General features: G+C 43.0%; 1 protein-coding gene across 2 annotated transcripts; it reads left to right on the forward strand.

Annotated features, from left to right (window-relative positions):
• Positions 1–1095: 1095 nt before the first annotated feature.
• On the forward strand, positions 1096–10871 carry Dusp12 (dual specificity phosphatase 12). Of its 2 annotated transcripts, XM_059280331.1 has the most exons (6): positions 1096–1457; positions 4620–4733; positions 4950–5068; positions 5422–5518; positions 5802–5988; positions 10482–10871. In XM_059280331.1, exons 1-6 carry the CDS (start codon positions 1126–1128, stop codon positions 10641–10643), a joined length of 1011 nt encoding a protein of 336 aa, XP_059136314.1. In that variant the 5' UTR covers positions 1096–1125; the 3' UTR covers positions 10644–10871. The 2 variants fall into 2 exon arrangements, with proteins under 2 accessions (XP_059136314.1, XP_059136315.1); XM_059280332.1 differs by lacking the exon at positions 5802–5988.
• Positions 10872–11772: the final 901 nt, after the last annotated feature.

Here is an 11772-nt window from a genome sequence, read left to right on the forward strand (position 1 = left end):
GCAAGATCCAGGACAGGCACCAAAACTACACAGAGAAACCCTGTTTCGAAAAACCAAAGAGAGAGAGAGAGAGAGAGAGAGAGAGAGAGAGAGAGAGAGAGAGAGAGAGAGAAAACAGGCTTCTAAGGAATGATAATAAAAAAAATAATAAGATTTAAAAAAAACTAACACATCGGAATAGGACAAAACAAACAGAATGCAAAGACTCAAGAAAAGACCTAAGAAACAGATATGGACGCAAAGTCTCATTTGTTTGCACACTCAGCAATCCCATAAAAATACTAAACTAGAAACCATAATATATAGACAAAGGGCCTGTAGGGTAAAAAGAAAGAAAAATGTAAATAAAATAAAATAAAAGCCGGGCAGCGGTGGCTCACGCCTTTGATCCCAGCACTCGGGAAGCAGAGCCAGGTGGATCTCTGTGAGTTCGAGGCCAGCCTGGTCTACAGAGAGAGATCCAGGACAGGCACCAAAACTGCACAGAGAAACCTTGTCTCGAAAATAAATAAATGTACCACATTTTCTTTATCCGTTCTTCTGTTGAGGCACATCTAGGTCGTTTCCAATTTCTAGCTATTGTGAATAGAGTATCAATGGACGTGGTTGGGCAAGTGTCGCTGTGGTAGGATGAAGCTCCTTTTGTGTAAATGCCCAAGAGTGGTATTGCCAGACCTAGAGGTAGATTGATGCCCATCTTCACTGATTTCCATAGTGGCTATACAAGTTTACAGTCCCACTAGCAATGGACGGATGGAGATTTTATCTTCTCTTTTGAACTTTGGAGGGTTGTGTGGAAAGCTGCTGTTTGTTTGTTTTTGTTTTTCGAGACGGGGTTTCTCCGTGTAGTTTTGGTGCCTGTCCTGGAGCTCACTCTGTAACCAGGCTGGCCTCGAACTCGCAGAGCTCCACCCGGCTTAGCGGCTCTGAATGGCGCTTACTTAGCACCGCTTCAGCAAGCCGCACAGCGCCTTGGGCAGCATCGGTCATTTTCCCCATTGCCGTGGTCCTCCCACGGCGCTGCTGAGGGGCTGGAGTTAGGCGGAAGCCGGCGGAGACAGCCGCTCTAGCTCTAGCCGGCGACTCGGTGGCGGGGCAGCGGCTGCCTGCCTCCCGGGCGCCGCCATGTTGGAAGCGCCGGGCTTGAGCCATGGCGGCGAGCGGCAGACTGCGGCCGCCAGCACGGCCGGGCACACGGTGGAAGTGCGGCCAGGGCTGTATCTGGGTGGGGCGGCGGCGGTGGCGGAACCAGACCACCTGCTGGAGGCCGGCATCACCGCCGTGCTGACGGTCGACTCGGAACCGGGTTTCCAGGCGGGGGCTGGGTTCGAAGGTCTCCGGAGCCTCTTCGTGCCGGCGCTGGACCGACCCGAGACCGACCTGCTCAGCCACCTGGATCGCTGCGTGGCCTTCATCAGCCAGGCACGAGCCGAGGGACGTGCGGTGTTGGTGCACTGGTGAGTGCAAGGGGCAGGGGGCAGTGCCTCGTACCCAGTCTCGTCTTTCTGCAGAGCTCCCAGGAGGGGAGGAACCGGCTGCCATAGCTGAGACCCTCTCGTTCCTCATCCTCATCCTTGGGGCATGTCGCTCAAAGAAGAGGGTCTGGAGACCGGCCCCTGGTCCGTGTTCTCATTTTCAGCATCCTGTCCATGGTTCATTTTGCAGCATCTGTCTGTGTGTCTTGTCTGTCTGTCTGTCTGTCTGTCTATCTATCTATCTATCTATCTATCTATCTATCTATCTATCTATCGTCTCTCATCTGTCTATAGTTGGGGTTCATCACATAAGGTTTAGCAGCTCTGTAAGTGAATGTAGTGCAGGCCAGATGTATTGGGGTGAAAATATGTGATGCCTTTCTTCCTTGACCTAAAAGTCACCGTGGTTAACAAGAGAAAAACATGAGACTTTTTGTTTTTGAGACAAGGTCTTACTGTACACAGTTCCAGATCTGGCAGACCTGGAACTCGCTTGCTATGTAGACCAGGCCGGCTTCAAAGCCATCTGCTTCCAGAGTGCTGCACACCTTTAGTGCTACACCGCACCTGAGAATTTTTAGTCAAAGTTTTACGTGAGGGGAGAGTTTAGAGAAACGGATACTCACAGACCAAGGGAAAATGCTTGGATTAATTAATACTGGACAGTCGTATAGGAATGTGATTGGACAAAAGGAAGTGTGATCTAATACCAGTGGAGTGAGAGGGGAAACCCAACCTGATCTGAATTGATCATCTCCCTCTGGGGTATAGGGCAAGGCCCTTTCTGGAATGATGGCCTTAAGATACATCAGACTAAGTAGATCATTGATTTGACCTGCTTGCAGGTTAGTCAGACACTCTAGTACTGTGTCTCTCAAGTCTTAAGAGAATGTCTTTGTGGCCAGTTCTTACATAGAAGGGTGGAGAAAGGTTACAGTGGCGGCTCCCTCTCTCCCCCTTCTTTCCTCCCTCCCCCTCCTCTTTCTTTCTATGAAGTTTTGCTGTCTTGGCTAGGCTATCCTTGAACTTGGGATCCTCCTGCATCTGCCTCCTGAGTGCTAGTATTATATGCATGTGCTACTACTTTGCCTTTAATTCTGGTTTTTGTGTTTAAGATTGGTGTGGAGGTTCTAGTCTCTCTGTCTTGCCCTGGGGTGAGTGGGGAGAAAGAGAAACAGAAGAAATGATAGACAGATCTGGAGAGACCAGTGTTAAGAGCAAAGGACCTTGGATTTGTTCTGTAGCCATTACATTTTTTTTTTTTTAATTATGTACACAGAGCCGTCACAAAGTGTGATTAGCCACTAAGCCCAACCTGTGAGATCACACACAGGCTCTGTTACTTTCTATCAGAAATCAAGTCATCCCTCACCTTTTCAGCAATCTGGGACAGAAAGTTGATAAAATTCGAGTTGTGACCTTATATTGCTTATAGGTGTCTTTCTCCCACTAGCAGCTGTGAGCAAATCTAGGTTGTCACCCCCCCCCCTCCCCGTATGCCCCATCCCCAGATAACGTTGAATTATAACTTTATTTTATGTAGTGCCCGTCTGCCTTCTGAGTCCAGGCCAGGATAGGTCACTACATATTATGGAGCTTGTCTCCCTCCATGAAAACCTACAAAAGACAGAATTCCCCTTGTTCTCTGAAACTGGTAGTCTCTTTCTCTTTCGGGAACCCCATTGTTATATATAGTGGCTATGGAGCTCCTTCCCCAGACTTAAAGGCCCATTTTCTCCCTTCAAGGCTGGCATCTGCTGCCTCTGATATGATGTAGATTTCTCCTAACACTCTCTCACTTTAGTGCCGAGTCATGCCTCAGGATCATGCCTCAGTGATGATGGTGATCTCCAGGCTCTCTCCCCTAACAAAGCCCACCTGAAGGGTAATTTTGTGTTGTTCGTTTCTACAAAGCTACAATAAGTTAAAACACAATCTGATTCAGAATTACATATCCCTTTTCATTGGGAGAAGGGGACAGCAGAGGAATGTCAGCAGATTTTAGAGGCATAGTAAATGGGTTTTCAGTGGACATGGAGAAACATACAAAATCTGTTGAGCCTGTGGGACAGTCATCATAAGTGATTCTTTTTGGAATATTGAGTTGGATCAAAATGGAAGACGGCTGTGCGTGACAGTCTGCTTTGGTGTGTTGACAAACTTGTCTTTTCCCCCTGCTATTTGAATATAATTAATGAAAACTCGGGGAAGGGACCTGAAGTAATTTTCTTCATCCTTGGTGAAGCAAATTTAAGCAAACAGGAAGATACAGCCTCCATCTGCTGCTACTTTGAAATAATCGGTATACTGTGATGTCTGTTTTGAGCACTAATCCATGCATTCCTTCAGTGGTAGGAGAGGTTATCAGTTGATGTTCTCAAGACTGCAGAAGAGCAGGTTATTTTTATTTCCTTTTTTGGAAGTGGTGCTGGGATTAAATCCAGGGGTCCGCACTTGCAAGTGCTCTTCTACTGAGCTGAACCCTCAGCTCCAAGATTTTTTTTTTTTAAAATGCTCTATTTGGGATGAGGGAGAGTGGTTGATGACTGGGAACATTAGGATGTGAAGGATGCCTGGGCCTTGTCCAGGAAATTGATAGGGTATACTGCAGCAAAAAGAAAGGCTGGAAAATCTTAGTAGGTGTGGGGATTCCTGAGTAGTCCTGCTGGGCTGGTTTGAACGCTTTGTTGGGCGCTTCCTGTGTGCCAGTAGTTGTAAAGCCGTAGGTAAGGGCAGAAGATAGTGATAGAAGTATGGGACCGGATCTGGAACTACTCGAAGTGAAGAGCAAAGGAGCCACGACAACGGTGAAAAATTTTAAGGTAGTTATTTTTGAATAGTTAATACATCCATATTGTTTAGAATTATAAAAGGGACAGGGAAATCAATGACTACTTTTGTATGTTGGCAGTATGTAAGAGGCAGTGGGTTAGTTTGAGTGGAGGTAGAACAGAGCTGGGCACAGTGGTGCACACCTGTAACCCCATCACTTAGCAGGCTGAGACAGGAAGATTGCCATGACTACGAGGAAGGAAAAGATAGAAGTGAGGTGGGCCTACATTTTACCGTTAACAAGGGGCTGGGCTTTCTCTTGGTTTTTAATTGCTGCTATTTGCTGTTTTATTTTGAAGGTCTCTTTTTCAGCCACGCAGGAGTCAGTCGGAGTGTCGCTGTGGTCACTGCCTTTATAATGAAGACTGACCAGCTTACCTTTGAAAAAGCCTATGAAAACCTGCAGACCGTCAAGCCAGAAGCTAAGTGAGTCCCGTCACAGTAACACTTCTTTCTTTCCCTGTAAAGTCTGTGTGTGTTTGTGTATGGTGTGTGTGTGGAGTGCACGTGTGTGGGTGGGTGGGTGCACGTCCCTGCACTTAGACAAACTTAGGGCCTTCCTCGTCTGCTGTTACCAGTTCTCCTTTTGTCCTGAGGTTTCACTGAAAGAAAGCCGAACCCCACGCTTGCTTTTCGTTGCAGGATGAATGAGGGGTTTGAATGGCAACTGAAATTGTATGAGGCAATGGGATACGAAGTCGATACCTCTAGTGCAATTTACAAGCAGTACCGTTTGCAGAAGGTTACTGAGAAGTATCCGGGTGAGTAAACAGTGATTACTAATGTCATTTGGACTCTTCTGAGGTGTCATTTACTTGGACAACTAAATGCATTATATTACTTTTCAAGAAATCCTAGGAGGCAGAGACTGTTGTTTTTTTTTCTTTGTTTAGTAAAAACCCACGTGGTTTAAAACTGGCTGACATTGAAATCAGGCAGTCCCATTTAGAGTGAAGGCCTGCGCTTTTTGCTTTTCTACCTGATTTCTCAACACGGAGATCTTTGTTTTCAGTTTCTGAGTTTAGCATGCACAGGCTCAGTTTGGCATTGGGATTGTGTCTGAAATTCTAGAAGGTTGATATTGACAGTTGGTTGTATTTAAATTACCTTGTAGAACTCCAGAATTTACCTCAAGAACTCTTTGCTGTTGACCCAACTACCGTTTCACAAGGATTAAAAGATGACATTCTCTACAAATGTAGAAAGTGCAGGTAAAATATTTTGTGTCCAATTGTCTTGGTAATTGACAAAGCAGTTCAAGGTTTATTTTCTTACCTCTGTAGGAAGGATTTGTTTAATTGAATATTGTGGAAATTTTAAATTCAAACGTGCCTCAGAAAGAATGTAGTTTAGTGATCAGATTGTAGGGGCTATTGAAATTTGAGTAGCATACTCAGTGTTGTATAATTTTGGCTTGTCAGAAATACTGTACATTTCATCTTTGTTTTCATCCTTTGGAAGTCGTTAATGTTTTTGTCTTTGGCGGTTTTGCAGGCGATCTTTATTTAAAAGTTCTAGTATTTTGGATCATAATGAAGGAAGTGGGCCAATAGCCTTTGCTCACAAGAGAACGACGCCATCTTTGGTACTTACCACAGGGAGTCAGGCTCAGTGTACATCTTACTTCATTGAACCTGTACAGTGGATGGAATCTACTTTGTTGGGAGTAATGGATGGACAGGTGAGAAGACTATTTTCTTTCTACAGTTTCATTGTATCATCTAAATTCTGTTCCTTTTTACTCTTTTAAACTGTATTTTAGAGCTGGGATGTGGCTCAGTTGGTAGAGTGCTTGTCTAGTGTCCATGAAGCCCTCGATTCCATCTCCAGCATCACATAGCCAGACATGAAATCCCAGCACTCTGGAGGTTAAGGCGGGAGGGTCGAAAGTTAAGGTCACGTCGGGCACACAGTGAGCTTGAGACTATCCTGGCATTCATGAGACACTGTCTCAAGACAATGCAACAACAAACATTTTTATTTGTTTTTAATATCTGTATTGCATTTTCTTTATTTTGTATGTGGGTGAATGTACCTATGGGGGTTTGGGGGTGTCATACACACACATGAAAGTCAGAGAACAACTAGTGGAAGTGGGTTTCCTCTGTTCACCATGTGGGTCCCAGGAGCAAGCAGGTCATCAGGCTTGGCCAGACCGTCCTTACCTGTTGTGCCATCTTACTGTCTGGATAAAAAATAAATAAATAATAAAACGTGTTTTAATCATCGTTTCCATTCTGAAGATTCTGAGAATTGTACCGTTTTAGAGTATGAGTAAGGTCACCAGAAATAGAGTCTTTCTTTTTAAATAAACCTCAAGGTCTCAGCCATGTAAGAATGCAGTCTACCATAAAACTGTGGTCCCAGTATTCAAGTAAAATGGTTTTAAAAATTAGCTGATTCAAATTCATTAACCACATTTGATGGAGAACCACTCATCCAAGTTAGATTTGTTTTAAGACTATAGTTTATGTTTTCAAACATATAAGACTAACATTTTAAAAATAATTAGGTATATCACAGAATTAAAAAGTGGGATAAATCAAGGTAAATTTAGGTTTAAAACTTATTTTTCTCATTTAGCTTTGTGGCACCCATTTTCTGTTTCTGATCTTTGTATTTAATGCATTTGCTCCGGGATGCTTTTCATTCCCTATTAGAGAATGACCCTCACATTTGCCTTTACGCACATTTGATACTAATCTGAAGGTATTCCATAACAATTTTTTTTTATTGCAAGGGATTTAATTCAGGCCCTTGCATGCCCTATACATTTTACATGAGCTACAACTCAACCCCATGTAATAATTTCAATGAATTTGAAAGGTTGTATGGATGTATAAAAGTTTGTACAGCAGATATTTTGTGAAATCTTTTACTGTATTATCTCATTTGAGAATATAGTAGTAGTTACAGATGTACTTGCGATCCGTTGATGAGGAAATTTAGTTTACATTAGTTATTATTTTGTCTGGAAATTGGTATCCATATGTTTAGATTGAGCTGCTTTAAACTTGTTTTATTTGTAGTTTTAGTTACAAAGGTTTTTTTGTTTGTTTGTTTTTGGTTTTTCGAGACAGGGTTTCTCTGTGTAGCCCTGGCTGTCCTGGATCTCGCTCTGTAGACCAGGCTGGCCTGGAACTCACAGAGATTCCCCTTGGCTCTGCTTCCCGAGTGCTGGGACTATAGGTGTGCGCCACTGCCACCTGGCTGTTTGTTTGTTTGTTTGTTTTGTAATTACACTCAAATTATTTTGAGTGATTACAAAAAAAGAAATCAGCATTTTTATTGTTATTTGTTTCATTTTGTTCTTTGAAACACAGTTTTGCTATGTAGTCTGGGTTGGGCTTGAGCTCATGATCTCCTTTCTCAGCCTCTTGAATGTTAGGATTTTAGGTATGTGTTACCAAGCTAGTTTTTATTTTTGAGACAGGATCTCATGTAGCCCAGGGTGGCCTCCAACTCCCAGTCTGAATGATATGACTGTTCCTAGGTATGGTGGAGTAGAAAGTTTCTAGATATGAAGGAGGGCACAGCCAGAGGCATCTGGAAGGGTCCAGACTGAACCAGGCCAGCAGACTGAACTGGGCCACGAGAGGAGTAGGAGTTGGGGGGAGAGCAAGAGAGAGGAGCCAAGGACCAAGAGGCCAAGAGACTGGGGAAGGGAAGTGAGGCTCAGGGGCTAGAGAGGGTTAGGGGAGGGGGCTGGGTATGCCAGCCCAGGTACTGGTGAGTAGGGACTGAGGAAGGCTGGTGGCCAGAGTCTGCCCTGGTATGTTAAAGGCCCCTTTGTTAGCCATTTGTCCTGAGTTTGAGACCTAACATTGTCCTCCTGGGATCCATGTAGCCCAGGCTGGTCTCCAACTCTGGTCTTTCTGTGTCTACCTTGCAAGTGCTGGAATTACAGGCATGCACAGCTGTACCCGGCTCTCTCTTCCCATTCCTAGGATTATGACTTGTCGTAGAGTTTTTAATTTCAAAGAAATCCAATTTTGGTTTTTGTGCTTTTGGCTTGCCTTTAGTTAACCTATAAAATGAGTGTGCACAGGCACAAAGTAAAGACATTTTTGTAGAAGATTCTAAATCATGAGTGAGTGTGGTGGTGCATGCCTTTTATTCAGGGCAGAACCAGATGGATTTCTGTGAGTTTAAGGTGAGTCTGGTCTACATAGAAATCCAGGCTAGCTAGGGCTACCTAGTGAGATACCATCTCATTAAATAAATAAACAAACAAATAACATTCTAAATCACATTTGTGCATGTTTCTGGTTTTTTTTTTTTTGAAGGACTCCATTAAGGCTAATATTCATAACACCCATACAGAATTTTTTCTCACTAAGAGAATTTGTGTACCCATTTCTCTGTCTCCCTTATGATACTATAAAATGTTTGTGGAGTAAAGAAATGCTAATTCTAAAATGTCTCTGACTTTTTTTGATTACTTTTGAAGATCAGTGTATTTACTTATTTATCAGCTGTCTTAGATGGGTGTGTGTTGCTGTGATAAACACTATGACCAAAACCAAATTTGGGAGGAAAGGGTTTACTTCATCTTACAGCATACAATCCATTTTCTAGGAAGCCAGAGTAGAAATCTGGAGGCAGTAACTGAACCAGAGACCCTGGAGGAATTCTGCTTACTGGCTTGGTCTCCATGGTTTACTCCATGGGCCTAGTTTATATAAGTTTATATATATATATATATATGTTTATAAAAGCAGGCCCTCCTATGGGGGCGGGCACCACCCATAGTGGGCTGGGCCCTTCCACATCGATCATTAATCAAGAAAACACCCCCACAGACATGCCCACAGGCCAGCGTGGTGGAGACAGTTCCACAGCTGAGGTTCCTTCTTCTCAGGTAATTCTAGCTTGTGTCAAGGTGACAGAACTGACTCACCAGTCATTTATAGTTTCTTTTTCTGTAAAGTGTTTTATATCTTTTTTTTCTTGATGTGTAGGAGCTCTTTGAATATTATAGATTTTTCCACCTTGAACTTATATTTTGTCACATTGAAGTTTAAGACAGTAGAGAAATGTGTGTGTGTGTGAGCGAGGCGAGAGTGAGCTCTCAAGCTCACTATGTAACCTACAGTGTCTTTGTATGTGCTGTGTAGCTGAGGTTCCCCTCAAGCTCCTCATGGTCCAGCTATCTAGGATTACATACGTCTATAATGCCTGGTTTTATTGGTTTTTTTTCTCTCCCGTTTCTGAGTTTTATGTCCAGACTTGAATAAACCTTGCTTCTTCGTTCATTTGGGAAAGGAGTCCATGTGTCGTGGTCTATGTATGGAGGTCAGGAGAACTTTGTGGTATCAGGTCTTTCCTTCCACCCTTACATGGGTTCTGGGAATCGAACTTAGGTCATCAGGCTTGCTTTGCAAATACTAATCCGTCTTGCTGGCTCTGTGTTCAGACTTCTGTAGCTCAATTTAAAATAAAAATCCCTACTCAGACCATGTATACTAAACATAAATGATATGCTATTGTTAACATTAGAGAACGTGCAGTTAACTTGGTGAGTGCTTTTGGATTTCTCTCTTACTGGAATATCAGTGTATTTGATGTATATGCTACTGATACCAGTTAGTAATAGAAGATGAGAACCTGAATATGCATTTCCATCCTTCTCCATGATGTTCTAATTTGGAGTCCTGTTATAAATTGATTAGGAGCCAAGTGTTCATTCATGACCTTGATAAAGACATTCTTAGTTGCTTTGAGCTTTGCTTTTTCCCTGGAGCCTGAGGTTCCTGGTTGTCTGTTTCAGTACAAAGGGCCTCTCCTGTGGCAACTGTAGTTTATGACCAAGTGTGAGTAAGTGTAGCCTCTCAGATTACAAGTTCCTTGATAAGCCCAGTGGTGGTGGCACACACCTTTAATCTGAGCACTTGGGAGGCAGCAGCAGGTGGATCTCAGAATCTACAGAATGAGTTCCAGGACAGCCAGGGCTACACGGAGAAACCCTGTCTTGAAAAACCAAAACCAACCAACTAATCAACCAACCAACCAAAAAAAAAAAAAAACAACTTTTTTTGATGACGGGAACCATGCCTTAGCTATTTTATAGACTTTATATATTAATTTTATTGATCTCCTATATTAATTTATATTGCCAATGGTAGTTGCTGGATGAATAGAAAATGGATGTAGTGACACCTTTGCTTTTTTCAGCTTCTTTGCCCAAAATGCAGTGCCAAGCTGGGTTCCTTCAACTGGTATGGAGAACAGTGTTCGTGTGGTCGATGGATAACCCCTGCTTTTCAAGTACACAAGAACAGAGTGGATGAAATGAAAACGTTGCCAGCACTGGGATCACAAACACGGAAACTATGAGCTTAGGTCACAGCTTGGAATAAACCTGATGAAATGTACTTCCCTTGATGGTTATCTTTCCTAACAGAGGTCAGAATTTCATTTGGAGTGTCCGAAGATAATTCCTGTAGCAGATATGTGTGGGTAGCTTACTACTACATGGTGTATGATGTATATGCAATACCTCACTGGTCAGTTCAGGCTTTTAATCATGTAAATTCGATTTGTTATTAAAATCTTTTATTTTAATTTGTTGTGTTTCATGTTTTAAAGCTTTTGTGCTGTTTGGATCTAGCTCATGCTTTAAGCATGCTAGGCAAAGCATTCTACCTCTGAGCTACATCTGGAACCTCCTATATTTTTAAAAGTTATGCTTTGTAGTATGTTAGTTATGTGATACTAAAGTCTAGATGGATAAAATTGTATGTAAACACTTGAAACTGTCAGTGTCCAGGTAGATATTCTTTGGTTTTCAGAAATATAAAGCAGATTAATTTGTTTTATTTTGGAAAATTATTCCTGTGTCTCATTTAAGGGACATTAGTAAACCTACATATGCCTTTTGGTGACTCCTCCTGGGGAGATGTGAAGACATACCTATTCATCCTATGTAGGGCACTGACCACAGACCAAAGAGATGCTTCCACCGAAGTCCAGCTTGGTAAACTAGTGAATTTATTGGGGTTACTTACAGGAGCGTGGGTAACTCAGAGCAGTTGCATTTCCAGAAAGCCAGCATGGGTAACCTCACAAAAGCTGCATTCCTATAGCTTCTTGCTCAATCTTTTAAATCTTGTGAATAAGTGGTGGTATTGTGTTCCCCAAAATATTGTGCACCCTAATAAACTTATCTGGGGTCAGAGAACAGAACAGCCACTAGATACAGAGGCTAGAAAATGGTGGCACTCACACCTTTAATCCTAGCCTTCTGGAGGCTTGGATCTCTGTGAGTTCAAGGCCACATTGGAAACAGCCAGGCATGGTGACACACGCCTTTAATCCCAGGGAGTGATGACAGAAAGCAGAAAGGTATATACGGTGTGAAAACCAGGAACTAGAAGCTTTGGGCCGGTTAAGCTTTCAGGCTTTGAGCAGCAGTTCAGCTGAGACCCATTCTGGATGAGGACTCAGGATTCCAGTCTGAGGAAAC

Source organism: Peromyscus eremicus, chromosome 15, assembly GCF_949786415.1.
Source record: "Peromyscus eremicus chromosome 15, PerEre_H2_v1, whole genome shotgun sequence".
In the NCBI taxonomy this organism is placed as follows: Eukaryota; Metazoa; Chordata; class Mammalia; order Rodentia; family Cricetidae; genus Peromyscus; species Peromyscus eremicus.